The sequence below is a fragment of the Phyllopteryx taeniolatus genome, chromosome 1 (genome assembly GCF_024500385.1).
Source record: "Phyllopteryx taeniolatus isolate TA_2022b chromosome 1, UOR_Ptae_1.2, whole genome shotgun sequence".
NCBI classification, from domain to species: domain Eukaryota; kingdom Metazoa; phylum Chordata; class Actinopteri; order Syngnathiformes; family Syngnathidae; genus Phyllopteryx; species Phyllopteryx taeniolatus.
In genome coordinates, this window is record NC_084502.1 from 1,961,494 (window position 1) to 1,982,500 (window position 21,007).

The 21,007-nt window shown below is 40.0% G+C and overlaps 1 protein-coding gene across 5 annotated transcripts in view; it reads left to right on the top strand.

Annotated features, from left to right (window-relative positions):
• Nucleotides 1–21,007, top strand: part of LOC133486517 (leucine-rich repeat-containing G-protein coupled receptor 6) — a 59,987-nt gene that overhangs the window by 38,961 nt on the left and 19 nt on the right. For 3 of the 5 annotated variants that reach the window (XM_061792197.1, XM_061791850.1, XM_061791933.1), the window contains 15 exons: nucleotides 728–799; nucleotides 3,274–3,489; nucleotides 3,598–3,669; nucleotides 8,804–8,872; nucleotides 9,294–9,365; nucleotides 9,849–9,920; nucleotides 10,280–10,348; nucleotides 12,106–12,177; nucleotides 12,277–12,342; nucleotides 12,419–12,490; nucleotides 12,859–12,930; nucleotides 13,098–13,223; nucleotides 15,225–15,379; nucleotides 17,926–18,006; nucleotides 18,150–21,007. The exon at nucleotides 18,150–21,007 is cut by the window's right edge and continues 19 nt beyond it. In XM_061792197.1, the coding sequence (XP_061648181.1) occupies nucleotides 728–799; nucleotides 3,274–3,489; nucleotides 3,598–3,669; nucleotides 8,804–8,872; nucleotides 9,294–9,365; nucleotides 9,849–9,920; nucleotides 10,280–10,348; nucleotides 12,106–12,177; nucleotides 12,277–12,342; nucleotides 12,419–12,490; nucleotides 12,859–12,930; nucleotides 13,098–13,223; nucleotides 15,225–15,379; nucleotides 17,926–18,006; nucleotides 18,150–19,378 (2,515 nt within the window). In that variant the 3' untranslated portion in view covers nucleotides 19,379–21,007. Of the gene's footprint in view, nucleotides 1–727; nucleotides 800–3,145; nucleotides 3,183–3,273; nucleotides 3,490–3,597; nucleotides 3,670–8,803; nucleotides 8,873–9,293; nucleotides 9,366–9,848; nucleotides 9,921–10,279; nucleotides 10,349–12,105; nucleotides 12,178–12,276; nucleotides 12,343–12,418; nucleotides 12,491–12,858; nucleotides 12,931–13,097; nucleotides 13,224–15,224; nucleotides 15,380–17,925; nucleotides 18,007–18,149 lie in introns of those variants that run through there. The other 2 variants (XM_061792101.1, XM_061792020.1) reach the window with 2 other exon arrangements.

Sequence of the window (21,007 nt, forward strand, 5' to 3'; positions counted from 1 at the left end):
ATATAATGTGGACTGATCCCTGATCTTGTTCGAAACAATCATCCAGGCAATCTTTAAAGTAACATTTTACCGCTGTTATGAGCTGCTGCTCACACGTAAAAATAGTAAACTGTGTACTCAGACCATATGTTCAAAGAGGTATATTAATTACAGTTTGTGCTGAGGCAGCTAGGACAGTGAGTGACATTTGTACTGCTCTCTGTCTTTTGTTGCAATACGGTTCCTGGGCTATGGTGGTCATCACACTTTTTCTTTGCTATAACAGGTAGCCTTCCGTGTTAGCCAAAAAAAAAAAAAAAAAAAAAAAAAAAAAAAAAGAATCAATCAATTCAATAAAGGTAGTGGATCCATGCAACTTCAGTATTCCACTGCTTTGCTGGGTTTTCACATTTCTGGATTCTTCATAATACAATAAGAGAAGCAATATCAACAACCTGGGGTTGCCTGAAGACTTATAAGAGCCCAAGTAACTTAAATGAAAAGAAGAAACAGAGAACAGGAAGGGAAATTGAGTGTTCAATTGCTTGCCCCCCACCTTCTCATTGCTCTTTTCTTCTGAGAATGACAACAGCCCACCCAAGGAGCTTCTCCTTTCCTCTACCTTCACTGACCTTTTCCTATTTGCGTCAGATTCCTCTCAAAATGGAATTATTAGAAGCCTCATGTGCCCTCACCATTTCTTCATCCTTAGTTAATAAAACCAATGTATTATTTTCATTCCCTCCAGGATGCTACAAAACAACCACCTTGAAAGACTTCCTGACGATTCTCCGTGGGACCTTCCCAATCTGCTTTCATTGTAAGTCCAACACCCACATAACAAATTCATACACACACTCACATCTCATTCAGCAGGGAACGAAAAAGGCCACAACCCTCAACCATGCATATCTCGATTGTATATACCGGTGACGTATTGCACACTGTAGTCTAATATAGGCAAAAGTACCTCTGAATTCAAGTAGAGCTGTCTGAGTCTCATTCTGTGTAAATGCACTTCATGGTAGCATCTGGAAGCCATGAGAGAAACAGCAGACACTGGAGGCCAGGGAGAACATCTCCAATGAGCTGTGAAACAACCTCATTTTCCATTAATTTCCCAACTCTTCCTCTTCCACTCTTCCCCGTTCTTCTTGCACCACCCACACTGCTATCCCCTTGCTAATGAGTGTTTAGTGGCTTAATTGTCTCATCTGTGGGGGTCAATGTACATGTGTCAGCAAGTATGCCTGGGTGTGTGCATGTGGAGATCATCTCCTTATCCTTACCCGTCAATCTTAATAACATACCGCAGACAAACTCCACATGCTTGCTTTCCACATTAATAATTCATGTGGTCTAATGCATTAAGCCATTTGCTTCATTGCAGATTGGTAAAGTTGAAACAAATGAATGGTGCACATTACGACTCACCGTCCCAATTGCTTACATGCTGTTTAAAGGTCTGCTCAAATACGCTGCATATTCCCACATCTGTAAATGTGTGCCTAAAGGCTGCATGTTTTGTTGATCTGTGTCAAAATTCAGTTTTCTGTCTTTGCGTTCAATGTGCGATGCTTGTGTGTACAAGGTAAAGCATGCGTGTGGTCCTTGAACAATTACTCCCCTTAGAGATGGCTTCAAGTCAAGAGAAAACGCACGCATACACAATGAGCTCCTTCGTAGAGAAGCAGTACCTTGTCATTATAGTAATGATAAGCCCAGCATCGAAAGATTAAGGTGGAAAGGCTTTGGAAAGTAAAGCTTGTCGGCGCCTCTCACTGACGTGAAACACCTGATTAAGTAAAAAGAAAGAATGGCATCACTGCACAGGATGCTTTCATCACTCAAAAATTATCACTTGATCTCAAACAAGAATGATCTTGTCTCCATAGAACTAAAACTGTTGTGAAGAACATCATATATCAAAGCCAGTCAGTAAACAGATGAAAGAACGTAATTACTGGACTATGCTCATCTGTAGGCATCAGTGAATACACATTTGCTCATCTGGAGAATTCAGACAGAGAAGTCCACACGACTTCTGGATCATGTAATAGAATGTTCTCCTTCACTTTCCCCTAATCATACTTCAGACTTTGATGTAATGGACAGGAAATAGTTGCTGCTTTATTGGTTTCTGTGAGACATTCCCAGTTCTGACTGGACCTTCTGGAGACCTGGCAGGTCTACTCTCAGGAAAAATAATTATTTTGCCCTGGAGAGCAGTCTAGAAGTTGAAGGGTCTTCCGCAGCTTTCATCTGGTGATTTGGGTCAAGGACAAACAATGTCCACACAGGATGCCGAGGTACAATGTTAAGCACAAAAAAATTGAAATAATAATAATAATAAAAAACTCTCTTAGGAAGTAGACAATGAAAATGTGTTGATGCTGGTCATGGGTGAGCATTTGCCAGTATAGCCTCTCCTGATGGAGAATGTCCCTGGGGAACAAAGCCCACAGTTCAGAGGTTATGTTAAGATTTTACTTTGATGTTTCTGTTTGTTTGGCGAAGCCTCGAAGGGGTGACGAGGCGCAGAAGGAGCTGCAGCACAAGACTCAAAGAATCATAGTGATAGACTGAACGAGGAAGTTTAGAAAATAACCTGTGAGATGCTGACTGGTTTACAGTGGTTCTTCGATGTCGATAGATGTAACAAGATGGGATTTAAAATAGGACAAAGGGAGGGGGTTTAAATTAAATATTAGGTGTGAAGGGCCAAAAAAGAATAGAACGAGGATGTGGCCTTGGATTCTCACATCTGCCCTGAGGGACCATCCATCAGCCTGGACAGTGTGTATGCATTAGTGCATTTCCTTGCTGTTTATGTCACACTCATGCCAATGGTTTGAGGAGACCGAGAGGGGGACAAAGGTTTGTTAAGCTTAGTCGGTTTGAAAAGATTAAGAGTAGATGTTTGTGTGTGTCCAGTGTAATAAATTAATCATGTGAAAGGATACCATGCTTGTGTCTCAGTAATGGACTTGCCAGGATGTGATAGTGCCAGGAAATTAAATGTAAAGTCGGGAGCAAGATTTTAAGAATCCTGACGCTCCCTTCTTGTTAAATTTCACAGGAAACTGAGGGAATAATAACAAGCACATTTTACAGTAGCTACTGTACAAGCCTGTGATGGTGAAGCTAAACACGTTTTTTTCCACAGAAGAAACCATAAGTGCTTGAGATAACAGAAGAATGAAGTATGTGTAATCCTCATAAATACATCCCTGGAAGCCGAAGTGTTTCAATACCACAACACACCACCACAAGATTCATTTTCTAACCCCACAGGCGTCTGGATGCTAACCTCCTGTCAGAAGTTCCTGCTGCCGCCTTTAGAGGAGTTCCCTCTCTAAGACACCTGTGGCTGGATGACAATTCCCTGACAGAGATCCCAGTAACAGCCCTGGATGCTCTACCCTCTCTTCAGGCCATGACCCTGGCCCTCAACCAGATCACGCATATCCCAGATTATGCATTTGCCAACCTCTCTGCACTTGTTGTACTGTAAGTATAGAACGTATTTGTTCTGTTGGTCGAGGTGGTGGCGGTTGCAGGTTGTACGGAAGACCAGAATGTCAGATTCACTGAACAACAGTTGTGGCCTTTTCCTAGACATCTCCATAACAACCGGATCCAGATCATGGGCATAAAATGTTTTGATGGTTTACATAGTCTGGAGACTCTGTGAGTATCTTACACAGCTATTCACATATTCAAAGACATACATGCGTGAGCCAAAATATTTGGGACAGTAATTTACCCAAATGATGGTATTTCCCAATCTTTTGGCTCTTCTGATTGCTCAACACGTTCACCGATATAATACATAGAAGACAAAAAAATCGAATTCAAGGGCCAAGATGAAATATGTTTGGATTATTTCCCCAAATATTCCTGTATTAGCAAGTATCAACATCCAATATGTATGATAGTGTTTACAGCAATCACATAGCTTTCCAATATCCCCAAAATTAATGAGAAAGCCCTTGAAATACACCCTCAGAAAAATAACATTGCCAGAAGCCATCAATTTACTTTCATCACGTGCCTTACAAAACAGTTTCGGTGTTATGAGGCACTGGAAGTAGATTTTAATGTTCTTCTAAAATCCTACGACTAAGCATGCCAAATAATATAAATACTTAAAGAATTATTAAATAAAAGTGTTAGGTATTGGAAGGTTTACTGAATAACAGGACTGTTAAGAATAAAGGTTGCTATTTTATTACCTTAGAGATCCGTTGTGTCCCCGGTTCTGGAGGTCATCATTGAGGAATCCAGAAGTCAACGTTCTCTACAGTAAATTCCATTCCATTTGCAAACCAGAACATGGCCACACACAAATATGGAAGCTGCAGAAAAGTACTGTCTTAAATAGGGAAAGAAATTTAATCTGAGAGCAAGAACGCATGTATCCAGCAGAAGTCATTGAGGTCTAATTAAAACAATGTTCCTGGTATATTGCTCAACAACCTGCTGAAGTGTAACAAAATACGTGCTCTTTTTTCTGAGTAGGCGTTTGGGGGCACATGCATGTGTGTATGTTACCAGGGGTCCATGAACTTAATAAGCCATCACATGTTAAGGGAATGGAGATAATAGAAAAATAATAATTTAAAAAAAAAAGGAGTGAATGTTTGGAGCAGAATTGAATGGGTTAAAGTGTTGCAACCACAAGCGATAAGCAAAGACAGGTGAAATGGAGGTTGACAGACAGGTGTCATTGACATGGGGAATGTGATGGTATGAAGGGTTACGCTCACACAGCAGCGTTGCTTATGAGAAATTCTAGTGACCTTCTGCAGCACTGTAACGCTCCCTGAGCCCATCTTGTATTATGAAAACCATTACTGCAATGAGCCGTCAAGGAGACAAAGTATATTACACACAGGATATTTGAGCACTTACAAACATTTCACAACATCTCCTCAAACAATGGGAGAACACAGGGATATTGCTTTAGACAAGTAAATAACAAAGACATTTTGGAAAAGAATAAAAACAAATCCAGTTGAATTTGAACTTTAATTAATATCTTTAAACTCCCTGACATAATCTAGGGGGATTTAGTTTCTTTTATATTGCCAAAGGATATAAATATCTCCAGTAAAATACACGGCTTTGAGAACACTTTGGAATTTCGGCTCATGAGTTTAATGGTGGATATTTTTAACTGAAATTCGCCAGCTAATCGGGATGTTGGGGGGGATTAACCAAGTAGAAGATGAAAGGTAAGTATCTGTGGACATCCGTACGAGTACACCAAAGATGTCGAAAAATTGGTGTTTTCTGGGTGTGGACTGACATTTCACCGAAATGTACTGTATCCCTTATGGCTGATAGTAACCGTTAATATAAAAAAGGTTGTGAATTATTAAATTTTCATGCCCTTAAATGAACGGAGAAATTAGTAATTTCGCAAGCAGGTGTGTGCGCGGCACAAAACTTGTATACCTGTACATTCACGTGCAACATGCTTGTGGTGAGTTCCAGAAAATAAAACATGGCTTCCCTTAAATTATCTGAGTGACCAATTAAGTTTCTGTACGTATATGTTTGTTTGCCTTTTCCACAACAAAGCAGGGAACCCTCTTTTAAATACAGAAAATAAGATACGCAGTCACGCCTCCGTGCTGCCTCTAACGAAGTGGCCAATTAACCCACGATCACTAAGTCACCATGAGGGAGGGAAGAAAATGAGAATGTTGTGCTGATGTAGTTTGCTTTTCTTGTAGTTGATGATAAAACATCAAAGATTGTGTAGTCTTCTAGTTTTGACCAAAGAATGAGCATGAGCTAACATTAGCTAAGCTATGAGACTGTTGATCCAAATTGAACTCCTGTGTTGACGTGGATGAAATTACAACCCCAATTCCAATGAAGTTGGGACGTTGTGGTAAACATAAATAAAAACAGAATACAAAGATTGGAAAATCATGTTCAACCTATATTTAATTAAATACACTACAAAGACAAGATATATAATGTTCAAACTGATAAACTTTATTGTTTTTAGCAAATAATCATTAACTTAGAATTTTATGGCCGCAACACGTTCCAAAAAAGCTGGGACAGGTGGCAAAAAAAGATGGAGAAAGTTGAGGAATGCTCATCAAACACCTGTTTGGAACATCCCACAGGTGAACAGGCAAATTGTGAACAGGTGGGTGCCATTATTGGGTATAAAAGGAGCTCCCCTGAATTGCTCAGTCATTCACAAAGAAAGATGGGGCGAGGTTCACCTCTCTGTGAACAAGTGCGTGACAAAATAGTCAAACAGTTTAAGGACAACGTTTCTCAACGTACAATTGCAAGGAATTTAGGGATTTCATCATCTACGGTCCATATCATCATCAAAAGGTTCATAGAATCTGGAGAAATCACTGCATGTAAGCGGCAAGGCCGAAAATCAACATTGAATGGCCGTGACCTTTGATCCCTCAGGCGGCACTTCATCAAAAACGGACATCAATGTGTAAAATATATCCCCACATGGGCTCAGGAACACTTCGGAAAACCAATGTCAGTAAATACAGTTCAGTGCTACATTCATAAGTGGAACTTGAAACTCTACTATGCAAAACAAAAGCCATTTATCAACAACACCCAGAAACGCCGCCGGCTTCTCTGGGCCCGAGCTCATCTAAGATGGACTGACGCAAAGTGGAAAAGTGTTCTGTGGTCCGACGAGTCCACATTTCATATTGTTTTTGGAAATTGTGGACGTCGTGTCCTCCGGGCCAAAGAGGAACAGAAACATCCGGAGTGTTATGGACGCAAAGTTCAAAAGCCAGCATCTGTGATGATATGGGGCTGTGTTAGTGACAATAGCATGGGTAATTTACACATCTGTGATGGCACCATTAATGCTGAAAGGTATACAGGTTTTGGAGAAATATATGCTGCCATCCAAGCAACGTCGTTTTCATGAACGTCCCTGCTTATTTCAGCAAGACAATGCCAAACCACATTTTGCACGTGTTACAACAGCGTGGCTTCGTAGTAAAAGAGTGCGAGTACTAGACTGGCCGGCCTGCAGTCCAGACCTGTCTCCCATTGAAAATGTGTGGCGCATTATGAAGCGTAAAATACGACAACGGAGATCCCGGACTGTTGAACAGCTGAAGCTGTACATCAAGCAAGAATGGGAAAGAATTCCACATACAAAGCTTCAACAATTAGTGTCCTCAGTTCCCAAACGTTTATTGAATCTTGTTAAAAGAAAAGGTGATGTAACACAGTGGTAAACATGACCCTGTCCCAGCTTTTTTGGAACGTGTTACAGCCATAAAATTCTAAGTTAATGATTATTTGCTAAAAACAATAAAGTTTATCAGTTTAAACACTAAATATCTTGTCTTTGTAGTGTATTCAATTAAATATAGCTCGAACATGATTTGCAAATCATTGTATTGTTTTTATTTATGTTTAACACAACGTCACAATTTCATTGGAATTGGGGTTGTACTTGAATTTGCTACTCTGCAAAATATTTGGTATCTCATCAGTAACCTTTTGAAGAAAGCACTCATTTTGCATGGGGATAGGCAGAGACGATGAGCCCGGAAGTCCGTGGAATAATCACAACTAACTTTTATATAATCTCTATACTGTACTATCCACTCAAGATAAGCGCTATAAATATTCACAGCGTTTGCAAGATACTAATGCAAATGAGAACTTTCAAACACTTCAAATTATTTTCCAATATGTTATTGTCAAGGTTACAAAAGACTAGCTTTGGGGGTCGTACAACTGCAGGCATCTATAGCATCAAGTAGAATTAACTGTGTAGCATCAAACGTCATAGCTGCAGACAATAGATTAATAAGTAAGTGCATAACAAATTTCAGCCAAATTCATCCAGTAGTTCCTGAGAAATAGTCTGACTTGTGAAGTCAAGTAATTCTGTTACAAAACCCGTTACCATGGCAACCAATGCTCACAATTTCAAATTGTATATATTTTCTTTTGAAATTACATTACAGTTTCATACATTATGTCCACATTTGAACAGCTTAGTTTGATTATTTTCCTTTTGAAAAAAAATAATTACATTTTGACAAAAATTTTTGTCAATTTTTGATAATTAGGGCCTTTAAATGAGCATCTTAAAAAATAAGTTTGAAGTTGAATTCAGCATGGACAATAATATAAGTGTGATTTTTGTTTTTTTGTAGAGATATGTTGAGAAATAATGATGTTATACTGTTTTACGGTAATTTGAATTTGCATTTTTGACCCGATTTTCTACATGCGATATCACACAAATGCGTTTCCCAAAAGGCCGTTTTTTAAGCTCAATTTCTCCGGAACCAATCATCCGATTTTCTTGTTGCTACAAGGTGTATTGCGCTGTATTCAGGTTGAAGTGACCATTCCAACCATTTTGACAGACTGTCAGTTTTGGGAACTCGTCACATTGGTACAGCATAGAAATATATGTAACACTACATTAACGAAGTAGACTTGTAGATCGTCATACAAGCAAATCCACCCTGTCTCCCTGCCACCTGTGAGACGTGTCAGTGATAGCAACAGTTGTTATGATACAGTGTTTCCCAGGGAACCAATGAGAGTCAGACTCAAATAATAAGGTAAGTGCAGCAAAGGTCAAATAAATATGAACTTCAAACACGTCAGCCTCTCAGAGAGCAAATGACGTAATGTATAATGCAGACGTATTATCATAAACACTTAGAATACTATACTGTACATGCTTGAATTATAATTTCCATGCACTAAAAACTCTAGTAAGCCATGAGCTTTCAATATTTTATTTAACCATGACAACTTGATGTTTATCTGTCTTTCATAGGGATTTAAATTACAATGATCTCCAGGAGTTCCCTGTGGCCATCAGGACACTGAGTAAGCTACAGGAACTGTGCGTATACACACACACACACACACACACACACACACAAAATAACACCTGCCCAACATGACTATCGTAGCTGAGTTATCCCCACTAATCCCGTTAAGTGAATTTAATGTGGCACTCGGATACAATCTCTCTCACCCAAAGCAGGTGCTGGCTGCACACAACGCCCCCCAATCCACACACACACACACACACGTCTTCACTCAAATTCAGCAGATGTTCCATGGCGCACACGTGTCACAGATACACACAGCATACGTGTTCATGTTCAAATCTCTTGTAACCAAAAATGTTTTTCAGCTGTGCAATGGCAGGTGCAACATGACTTGCCTCTCTCACACAAACACAGTCACACCCTCAGAGACAAATCAGATCCGTATTAATAGACTGCCTAACTATATTGCAAACTGACTTTCGTCTGCAGGGGCTTCCATAACAACAATATCAAAGCCATCCCCGAGAGGGCCTTTGTGGGAAACCCTCAGCTTCAAAGCATGTGAGCTTAATGCTTTTGCTCAACACTATACTGACAACTAAAAGGCTATTTCTAGTCAACAGCTTGGATATGTCAAACCCATTTTACCTGAACATAATATCCATCCATCCATTTTCTGAGCCGCTTCTCCTCACTAGGGTCGCGGGGGTGCTGGAGCCTATCCCAGCTGTCATCGGGCAGGAGGCGGGGTACACCCTGAACTGGTTGCCAGCCAATCGCAGGGCACATAGGAACAAACAACCATTCGCACTCACAGTCATGCCTACGGGCAATTTAGAGTCTCCAATTCATGCATGTTTTTGGGATGTGGGAGGAAACCGGAGTGCCCGGAGAAAACCCACGCAGGAACGGGGAGAACATGCAAACTCCACACAGGCGGGGACGGGGATTGAACCCCGCACCTCAGAACTGTGAGGCTGACGCTCTAACCAGTCGGCCACCGTGCCGCCTGAACATAATATATTTGTATAATTTTTTTTGCAGCCATTTTTATGAGAACCCCATCCAGTTTGTGGGAAAATCCGCTTTCCAGTTCTTACCAAAGTTGCACACACTGTAAGTATGCGGTCAGGAGAAAACAGTTCCAGTGAGTTCGCCCAAACACTATTTAAATCATTGTGCGACCCAAGCAGCAAGAGCGGCCATGTGTAATGGCCTACTGAATGATGTTGTGTTAGTGTATTGCTGTGCTGTGTCCTGATGTGGTAAAAGATAGTCTGTTGTAACAACATGTTGAACGATGTGGTTTATGATGTCTAGTGAGACAGCCAAAGCAGCCAATATTGATGTTGGATGAAAAGTGTGATGGTTAAAATGACCTGTTAGACAGAATCTGGTGGACAAACATATGTGCATGAGTGAAAGTGAGCACTTTTCAGACACTACACTTTTTTTTTTTTCTTTCTGTACTGCAGTTCCCTGAACGGAGCGACCATAATTCAAAACTTTCCTGACCTGAAAGGTACAACCAGCCTGGAAGTTTTGTGAGTGTCACCCCCACCTTGAACAACCACACAAAATAACACAATATTATTTTATTAGGCAAAGCTTCAACAAATCTGCTAACTAAAATTGAACATACACTAAGGTTGAATCATTAACAAAAGCACTTCCTGGTTTACAGAGGATGACGTACGATAACAAAATTTGACTATTTTTGATTCTGAAGAGGATGGAACAGTTCCATCCACTAGTTTGTCATATAGTTAGCCAGCTATACTATACTCACTAAAAATGACAGACGGTACCGTACCATTTAATGGTATAATTGTGACACAAATGGCAAATAAGGAAAAACTCTTCTGTCCATATTGGATTCTGACATACATTTTATAGGCTATTATGGTGGCTGGGAAGTGCAAAACAATATAACAAATTGTGAAACACTTTTGCATTTCAGAAAAAAAATTAACAAAAACCGAAACACATTTCAGAAAACAAATGAACAAGAAACGAAACACTTTTACATTTCAGAAAACAAATGGACAAAACGCAAAACAAATGTGCATTTCACAAAACAAATTGACAAAAGCCGAAACATTTTTACATTTCAGAAAATAAATGAACAAGGCACGAAACAAATTAACAAAAGACGACGCAAATTACAAGTGACACAAACCGGAAAGGGAATGTACCATATCACAAACTGCCGTGTTATTAGGAATCCCGTGCCCTTTCTTCGAAAGACGCGCCCCCCTTCAACATAATTGGCTCCTGCATCGGGGGGAGGGGAGGCTAACGCAGATGAAATGAGATGACCATCCCAAATATGTATCAAATTTGTACAAAATAAACTTTATTTTTTTTTTTTTCTCAATCTGAAGTTTATGATGGTTAGGTTTAAGACTAGGTTGCGTCGCCTCGGCTCAAGCCATATAAATGGTACATAAAGCATCAAATGATTTACATGAATACTAAACTATATTCATAATGTGCCTGTGGATGAAAAAGTGAAGTTTGTGACCAGAATGTACGTTCAAATAAATGGAGTCGACGAGCTTCCTTTCAAATATCCACACTTTTGCTTTAATTCTCGCCAACATCCTCCCTCTTGAGCAACCTGCTGCAATACTCCGGTCCAGTCGGGTTTGTTTTCTAAAATGTAAATTTGTTTCGCATTTTGTCCATTTGTTTTTTAAAATGCAAATTTGTTTCAACGTTTGTTAATTTGCTTTCTGATATGTAAAAGTGTCTCACAATTTGTTATTGTTTTGCACTTCCCAGCCACCGTAGGTTCTTCCTGAGTATGTATCAAGTCAAGTTTATTTGTATAGCCCTGAATCACAAAAGAGTCTCAAAGGGCTTCACAGGCCCACAGTTGGCAATGATTAACGACATCCCCTAATCTAATGTGCCACCCTGAACTCTTTCATGGAAACAGATGTGCAGTTCTTGCATCACCCTACTGACTAACAAACCAGCAAACCGTGATCAAATCAGTACCTTTGTAAAGGCCAAAGAACTTAAAAATGAGAGACAAGGGAGCATTCATTCCCGGAACCTGTCGATATAACACAAAAATGGTCAACAGGAAAGAATGAAACGCATGAACTGACAGGGATAATGGTGCGAGCGTGCATTTTTTGGATTTTATGAGAAGAATTGGACTCCAAAAACAGACTGAAGCTAGTCAACGACAGGTTGGGCAAAGGTTCTTGTCCACCTACGTCAGGCTCACTGGAAAATGCTGTCACTTGTGTGCACTCCAACAATTATGAGAGGACTGTCTTTCTCACTCTAGGACGCTGACTCAGGCGGGTCTCTCTACTCTCCCTCTAGATCTATGTGAACAGCTGCCTCGCCTCAGAGTGCTGTAAGTACACATACAAACAAAGAGAGGGGGGAAACTGCAGATGAACAAAAGTCAAATGATGAGCAGCGACATCAATAGAGTTTTTGTGTGGTGTTGCAGGGAGGTGTCATACAACCAAATACAGCATCTGCCAAGCTTTTCCCACTGCTCTGCACTACAAGAAATGTGAGTGATTGCTACAATTCCTCAAAATATTCACAAAATCACACTTCCCTTAGATGGCTTGCATGTCTCTCAACAGAGGGCTTCAGCATAACCAAATCATAAGGCTAGAGTCCAGCACCTTCAAGCAGCTCGCCTCTTTAAAAACACTGTAAGAAAAACCTTCCTGTTGCCGTTTTCATATTACATATGTTTGATTTGGAAATGTATCATGAAGGTCAGGACCCCGCTAAACTGTCATTAGATAACTTCTCGGAATGTAGGGGGGGACACTACATTCTTGTGAAACACAGCACTGTACAGGCCTTTCAAATAAATGGAATCCTATTAAAAAGTCAAATTGGTCCCGTTTGACAGAGATACTGTAGATCTTGTAAGGTAAATTAAGGCTTAAAAGGGTTTCTAAGCCAATGAGCGTCTTAAACTATGCACTCATATGCAGCCTTACTGACATCTACTGGTCACAGACAGAGTATTCAAAATATAATCCCTGTTTTATTTTGTTCACTTTACTGTCAGTGATTTGAGTTGGAACAAGATAGAGTGGATCCATGCAGATGCCTTTGCCTCTTTGCATTCTTTGCTCAAACTGTGAGTAACACACGGTGATACATATCAGTTAATTCTTTTGTTCTTTCCTTATGTGTTGTCCTTGTGTAACAGCTTTGCTATAATGGTATGCCAATGTGTTGTTTATAAACATTTCATGGCCCACAGGGAAAATACTGCGCATTTTCTTGTTTCTTTATTCCTCCCAGGGACCTGACTGAAAACAGGCTTAGCTCAGTGCCATCTACAGGCCTGGAGGGTCTCACCCATCTCAAGCTCAGGGGAAACATTGACTTATATGATGCCTTCAGCCCTGATCTCTTCCCTCGTATCAGGTAAAGCGCATACATAAACACATCCAATATAGTCAGTGTAACCACTAGGTCAATGCTGAACTTTCAGAATCAAGTAGCAATCATCATAAAGCAAGTCAATTCTTCTTGAAATCCCTGAAGGCCTGGAAAGGTTTTGCAAAGTAAAACTAACGAGTGAATTTGAAAGAAATAAAATAGATGAGGATAAGCAGTACAGAAAACTGATGATGACCAATAGTAATGCGAGCAGCAATTTTAAACGATCACCCAAACCACAATTGCAATCGTCTACAACCCCAATTCCAATGAAGTTGGGACATTGTGTTACACAAATAAAAACAAAATGGAATGATTTGCAAATCATGTTCAACCTATATTTAATTGAATGCACGACAAAGACAACCTATTTAATGTTCAAACTGATCAACTTGATTGTTTTCAGCAAATAATCATTAACTTGGAATTTTATGGCTGCAACACGTTCCAAAAAAGCTGGGACAGGTCTAAAAAAAGACAGAAAGTTGAGTAATGTTCATCAAACACCTGTTTAGAACATCCCACGGCTGAATAGGCTAAGTGGGAACAGCTAGGTGCCATGATTGGGTATAAAAGGAGCTTCCCTGAATTGCTCAGGCATTCACAAGCAAAGATGGGGCGAGGTTCACCTCTTTGTGAACAAGTGCGTGAGAAAATAGTCGAACAGTTTAAGGACAATGTTTCTCAACGTACAATTGAAAGGAATTTAGGGATTTCATCATCTACGGTCCATATCATCATCAAAAGTTTCAGAGAATCTGGAGAAATCACAGAATGTAAGCGGCAAGGCCGAAAACTAACATTGAATGCCCGTGACCTTCGATCCCTCGGGCGGCACTGCATCAAAAACTGACATCAATGTGTAAAGGATATCACCACATGGGTTCAGGAACACTTCGGAAAACCAATGTCAATACATATAGTTCGGCGCTACATCCTTAAGTGCAGCTTGAAACTCTACTATGCAAAGCAAAAACCATTTATCAACAACACCCAGAAACGCCGCCGGCTTCTCTGATCCCGAGCTCATCTAAGATGGACTGATACAAAGTGGAAAAGTGTTCTGTGGTCCGACGAGTGCACATTTCAAATTGTTTTTGGAAATTGTGGATGTCGTGTCCTCCGGGCCAAAGAGGAAAAGAACCATCCAGACTGTTATGGACGCAAAGTTCAGTTAGTGCCAATGGCATGGGTAACTTACACATCTGTGAAGGCACCATTAATGCTGAAAGGTACATACAGGTTTTGGAGAAACATATGCTGCCATCCAAGCAACATCCTTTTTCACGGACGCCCCTGCTTATTTCAGCAAGACAATGCCAAACCACATTCTGCACGTGTTACAACAGCGTGGCTTCGTAGTGAGCGAGTGCGGGTACTAGACTGGCCTGCCTGCAGTCCAGACCTGTCTCCCATTGAAAATGTGTGGCACATTATGTAGTGTAAAATACGACAACGGAGACCCCGGACTGTTGAACAGCTGAAGCTGTATATCAAGCAAGAATGGGAAAGAATTCCACCTACAAAGCTTCAACAATTAGTGTCCTCAGTTCCCAAATGTTTGGTGAATGTTGTTAAAAGAAAATGTGATGTAACACTGGGGTAAACATGACCCTGTCCCAGCTTTTTTGGAACATGTTGCAGCCATAAAATTCTGAGTTAATGATTATTTGCTAAAAACAATAAAGTTTATCAGTTTGAACATCAAATATCTCGTCTTTGTAGTGTATTCAATTAAATATAGGTTGAATATGATTTGCAAATCATTGTATTCCATTTTTATTTATGTTTAACACAACCTCCCAACTTCATTGGAATTGGGGTTGTAGTTGTCATGTTTGGCCGTGTTGCCTGGTGTGCAGCGGACCTTACTCATTGCCATGGAACATTCTTGCTACTTCATCACATCTTTGTTAACTTGGATTCAAAATATGTAGGATTGATGCTCCTGATTTCAAGTCACAATAGCTTGACTGTGTTTTACAGGGTGATTGAGATGCCATATGCCTACCAGTGCTGTGTGTATGGTTCTTGTGATAGCTACAAGACAGTGGGCCAGTGGGACACTGATCAAAGCAACACCGATGATGACCCTCACAGGAGAACTTCTGCCATTTACCCACACCAGGCTGACACACAATGTAAGAAAGTACCCATTCATCCAAAACATCTATAAAAATGAATATTGTATAAGGCTATTCAAGAAATACCAGTGTCTTTGTTCTGAAGGTATAAACATACATATCAATGAATTAAAATATGGTAGAAAAGTTCATTAATATCAGTTCATTAATATAGATTCACTTAAGAAAAGTACTTTTCAGATGGCAAATTCCGACTTAATTTTTACCTTAAAAAACAATTTTCATTGTTTCTTGATTATTTGCTACGTAATATTGTAGTTTCTAGTGCTGGTGAGCTTCGGGTTTTCGTTTGCTGTTAGCTATAATCATAGAAATTATACATATTTACAAAATGATGAAATATTTCACTCTGAGTGTGATTAGTGCATCTCTATGAGTTTCACTTTTTGAACTGAACTACTTAAATTAAGCTTCTGACACGATTCTAATTCATTGAGATTTCCCTACAGTGCCGTGAAAATTTATTTTCCCCTTCCCAGATTCTTACATTTTTGCATAGTTTCCCAACTTTGTTTAAGATCATCAAACAAATGTTCATCTTTTCCTTTGGGCTTGTCAACAACAACTGAAATCAAGCATTTTCTACAACTGGCAATGAGTCTTTCACATCTCTGTAGAGATATTTTGACCCACTCTTCCTTGCAGAATTGTTTGAATTCAGCAAAAAATGGAGGATTTTCAAGCATGAACGGCCTTTTCATGGTCATGCTGATTCATGCCAGTGCATTTCAATCGGATAAAAGCCTGGACTTTGACTAGGCCACTCTAAAACCATTTTGTTTTTGTGAGCCATTCAGAAGTTGACTTGGTGTTGTGTTTTGGATTGTTATCCTGCTGCAGAACCCAAGTGTTCTTCAGCTTGAGGCCACAAACTGATGGCTGAACATCCTCCTTCAGGATTTTCTGTTAAAAAGCAGAATTCATGGTTCCAATCACAGCAAGTTGTCCAGGTCCTGAAGGAGCAACACACCCCAAGACCATCACACTTCCACCACCATGTGTGACTGTTGGTATGATGTTCATTTCTGAAATGCTGTGCCACATTTACGCCAGATGACAAGACACACACCTTCCAAAAAACTCAACTATCATCTTGTCAGTCCATATAATATTCTCACAAATATCTTCATCATTCAGATGTTTTTTTTTTTTTTTGCAAAAGTAAGACGAGCCTTGATGTTCTTTTTGGTCAGCAGTGGTTTTCGCCTTGGAACTCTGCCATGGATGCCATTTTTCCCCAGTCTCTTCCTTATTTTTGTGTCATGAACACTGACCTTAACTGAGGCAAGGGAGGCCTGCAGTTCTTTACAAGTTGTCATGAGTTCCTTTGTGGCCTCCTGGATGAGCCATTGCTGTTCTCTTGGGGTAATGTTTGTAGGCCGGCCACTCCTGGGCAGAGGTGGGTAGTAATCCGCTACATTTACATTTACTCAAGTAACATTTTGGATAAATTGTACTTTTTTTGAGTAGTTTGAATGCAACATAATACTTTTTAATTTTACTTGAGTATTGATGTGAAGAATCAATATTTTTACTCTATTACAATGATCTACACGCTGCTCGCTACTTTTATTTGTCCATTATTGCGTGCGCAATCAGACAGACTCTGGAAAACAACAGCTTTGTCATGCAGCATAGTCTTAAATTATGACTGCCCAAATGTGGATATTTCAGCCCACTTCTAACTTGAGAGAACACCTTGCTGTAAGATGTTTCTCTCTCTCTCCCTCAAACACACACACACTCTCAATAAGTCTGGTCAGCAAACTGTTTCTTCATTCAGTCATTTAAGTGAATAAAGCAGGAGGGTCAAATGCAAGTGTTGTATTGTTGGCAATTCAAATTTTAAATGGTGGCAGGTGTGTGTGGACTCATTATTATTTGATTTTCATGCTCCGATTTAGTTTTTTTGCTTTTAATCAGAAATTACGAGTTACTCGAGTAGTTTTTTCATTGAGTACTTTCTTACTCTTACTAAAGTACATATTTGGAGGAATACTTTTTACTTTTACTTGAGTCATTATTCTAAAGTAACAGTACTCTTACTTGAATACAATATTTGGCTATTATACCCACCTTCCATGTTTTCTCCGTGTGAGGATTATGGCTTTCCCTATGGTTCACTAGAATACTAAAGCTTTCGCAATGGCTTACCCTTTCCAGACTCCTTGGGTATGATCAGTGAAAATCACCAAAAATTGTGATTAGCCACAATGAATTCATGATTTAACAAGGGGGTAATTACTTTTCACACAGGGCCAGGTAACTATGAATATGTTTCCTTAATAAATGAAATCACTGTTTAAAAACAGCATTTTAAGCTCACTTGGGTTATATCTGTCTGATATTTACATTTGTTTGATGATCTTAAATATTAAAGTGGAGAAACTATCCAAAAATATAAGAATTAGAGAAGGGTGCCAAGGCTTTTTCATGGCACTGTATCCAGTATATACTGTAAGCTCTATGTGGCTCCATAAGCTTGTACGCATGGCTTGGAAATCAGGCTTTGGAGTTCTGAATGTTGATCCCAATGTTTCCAGATGACCCTGATCTAGAGGAATTTCAGCTGGAAATAGAGGAGTCCAAACTTCAGGCCAGTGTCCAGTGCACTCCAACACCAGGTCTGAATTTTCGTCACTGCAATCACAGTTTGAATACACCCTCCAGAATACAGCTGTATTCTTTAAAACTCTGCTAGGAGTAGCTGTGCTCTATTGATAGATTTTGTCCAACACTGATGGATTTGATATGTTTGGTGTCACAGGTCCTTTCCGTCCCTGTGACTCCCTGATGGGAAGCTGGTTGGTTCGTGTTGGCTTATGGACCATCTCCCTGGTGTCTCTGCTAGGGAACTCTCTGCTGCTCCTCTCTCTATTCAGCTCCCCCTGCTCCCTGTCGCCACTAAGATTCACAGTGGCCTGCATGGGTGCCTCTAATCTGCTGACAGGTGTTTGTACAAGCACTCTGGCCCTTGTAGACGGGTTAACAATGGGAGACTTTAGCCACCATGGTGCCCCCTGGCAAGGAGGGCCTGGATGTCAGGTGACAGGATGGGTGTGGGTGCTTGCCTCTGAGGCAAGCGCATTGCTGCTGACGCTGGCGGCTGTGCAGTGTGGAGTCAATGTGACATGTGCCCGAAGCTATGGCAAACCACCCTCACTGAGAAGTGTACGTATGTTTGCACTTTTGTGTCTGACTCTCTCACTCATCCTAGCTTGTTTTCCTCTGCTTGGACTTGGAGAGTATGGATCCTCACCTTTCTGCCTACCGACACCCCTACCACCTTCAGGCTCTCAGCTACCATCTTCCTTGGTCTTTCCCTTAGTGCTCATTATGATTAACACCCTGTGCCTACTCATAGTAACATGTTCATACATCCGCCTTTACTGGGAATTACTTAAAGGAGAATGTGAGGGCCTGTGGGACTGTGCTATGATCAAACATGTAGCCTGGCTAATATTCACAAATGGCCTTCTGTATGTGCCAGTAGCTTTCCTCTCCATCTGCTCACTCCTGGGTCTTCTATCTCTCGGAGAGGAGGTGCTGAAATCAATCATTTTGCTTCTTCAGCCGCTACCTGCCTGCCTAAATCCCCTACTATTCCTCCTTTTCACACGACACCACTCCCAGTATTTTTTCTGGTATTGCCCAAAAGCACCTCTTCAGCTTCACCGCGACTGCACCATAGACTCTATGGTTTCTGTGGAGACAGAGAAGAGCTCCTGCTCTGAAACATCAACGCAACTGTCTCTCGCTGATGCTGATACCCTGTGCAGTAGGGGCTCTACTGTCCACTCTCAAATGGATCCAATTAGATTTTCCCAGTGCTCCTCTACTTCCTCACTTCCTCTAATCTCTTGCCAGACACCCATTGTCAGAGATAAAGACCGAGTAAGAGAACAAGGGAGCCTTGACGACAAAGGATGTCTGAAGACTTTGAATCAAGATATTTGCAACAATTGCCCAATGCATCGCTCAACCATGACTCACTAATCTACCAAGCTAACTGCCTATAAAGCTGGGGCATTAGACACTCACAGGTCATCATGTAGAGCGGCAGGAGAACCAGTTCTGGGCCCAAGTCCACAAAGAACCTCTCAATGGGACCATGTTGAACTGTTGAGTACTCCTGAGAAGTGATGCATGGTAGAATTTCTCTGAAAAGGGAAAGTTCAACAAGCCGTTCCTCTGCAATAAGGAATTAAAATACCATTATGCAAACAAAAAGGACAATTTGAGAACCTATCCAGTGGACTGCATCAGTCGCAGACTTGCATATCTTCGAGAAAGATCCAGTAAAAGCTGAAAGCCATCCATTAAATTTAAGATGCCTTGAACTTGTAGTAGGGTGGACTTTAAATATATCAAGAACAGAGTTGTATGTATAAATGTTATATCACAATGTGATTTATCATGGGCATGCAGTTTCAAAGTCACACATTGCCTGATTATAATTAACTATATTTGTGTCTATTCCAACTTTTGTTTTACTGGATAATAAAGGGATTCATTGTCAAGCATATCGGTTGATTAACCAGTGTAAGCTAACAATCTCAAATGTGTGCAACCAATTAATGTAATTAAGATTGTTCCATCTTAAATCTGAACTCCATAAAACATAAAAAAAAATAAGAGCCTGAATGGGATTTTGCAGTTTATTTTTAGTGTAGACCAACAGTATGTACACTATATGTAATGTAACTACCTCTGAATTAGCATGGTATTGACTAGGGATGCACCAATACCAGTATCAGGCGAAGCCTTGTGGCACGGCACGTCTACCACCAAGCTCACCCACCCTGCCCTCCTTAAGCCCACAGGGTACCTGCTTGATCCAGCCAGTAGCATTTCTATATGAGGTTTAAGAATAACCCAAGCAAGTTAAAGTACAAACTTGTACAGTGAAACTGTGAATGGCTCACAAAATCAACGATTCCTTTGATCGCTCCACCATTACAGTACTTGGGTAACTGTGGCAATTCTAAAGCGAACACATAACACTTCATAAAAAAGAACCACCTGCTCATTTATTTTTTTATTAATGGAGTCCAAAGTAAAGGGGAGCAATGGTGTACTAATGAATCACTCCAGTTGTCCTGCCAGTTTTATTTTATAACTGAAATACCTTGTGTTACAGACAAAATTTAAGTGATAAATGTGTGGCAAAGCCGTTAGAAAAAAATATTCAGTTAGTTTTATGGTAATATGTTAGTAGCGACAAGCTTTTACCCTAAAAAGGTTTGTATTTGACTGTTACGTACACCGTGTTCAAGAAAAGTTTGTTTGTAAACAATATTTGATTAAAATTAAACATTTGCAAGACAATGGCATTATCAAGTATCAGTAGTTGATACCGGCGAATACTCAAATACTGTATAAATACTAGTTTGTACTCAGTCAAAAAAAATAAAAATACAAAAATAAATCTTATCAGTGCATCACTAGTATCGACTCACTACAGCTTTTAAATGTTTGTCTCTTTTCCTATGATAAAACACCAAATATATTATTTCATATTTTAAGATCTAAATCCATAGTTTGTTTAAAACAATCCATTTGTTGCTATGTAGGGTTGTACATATGATTGTATACAAATGAAAAGCATATGTCTGAATAAAACGA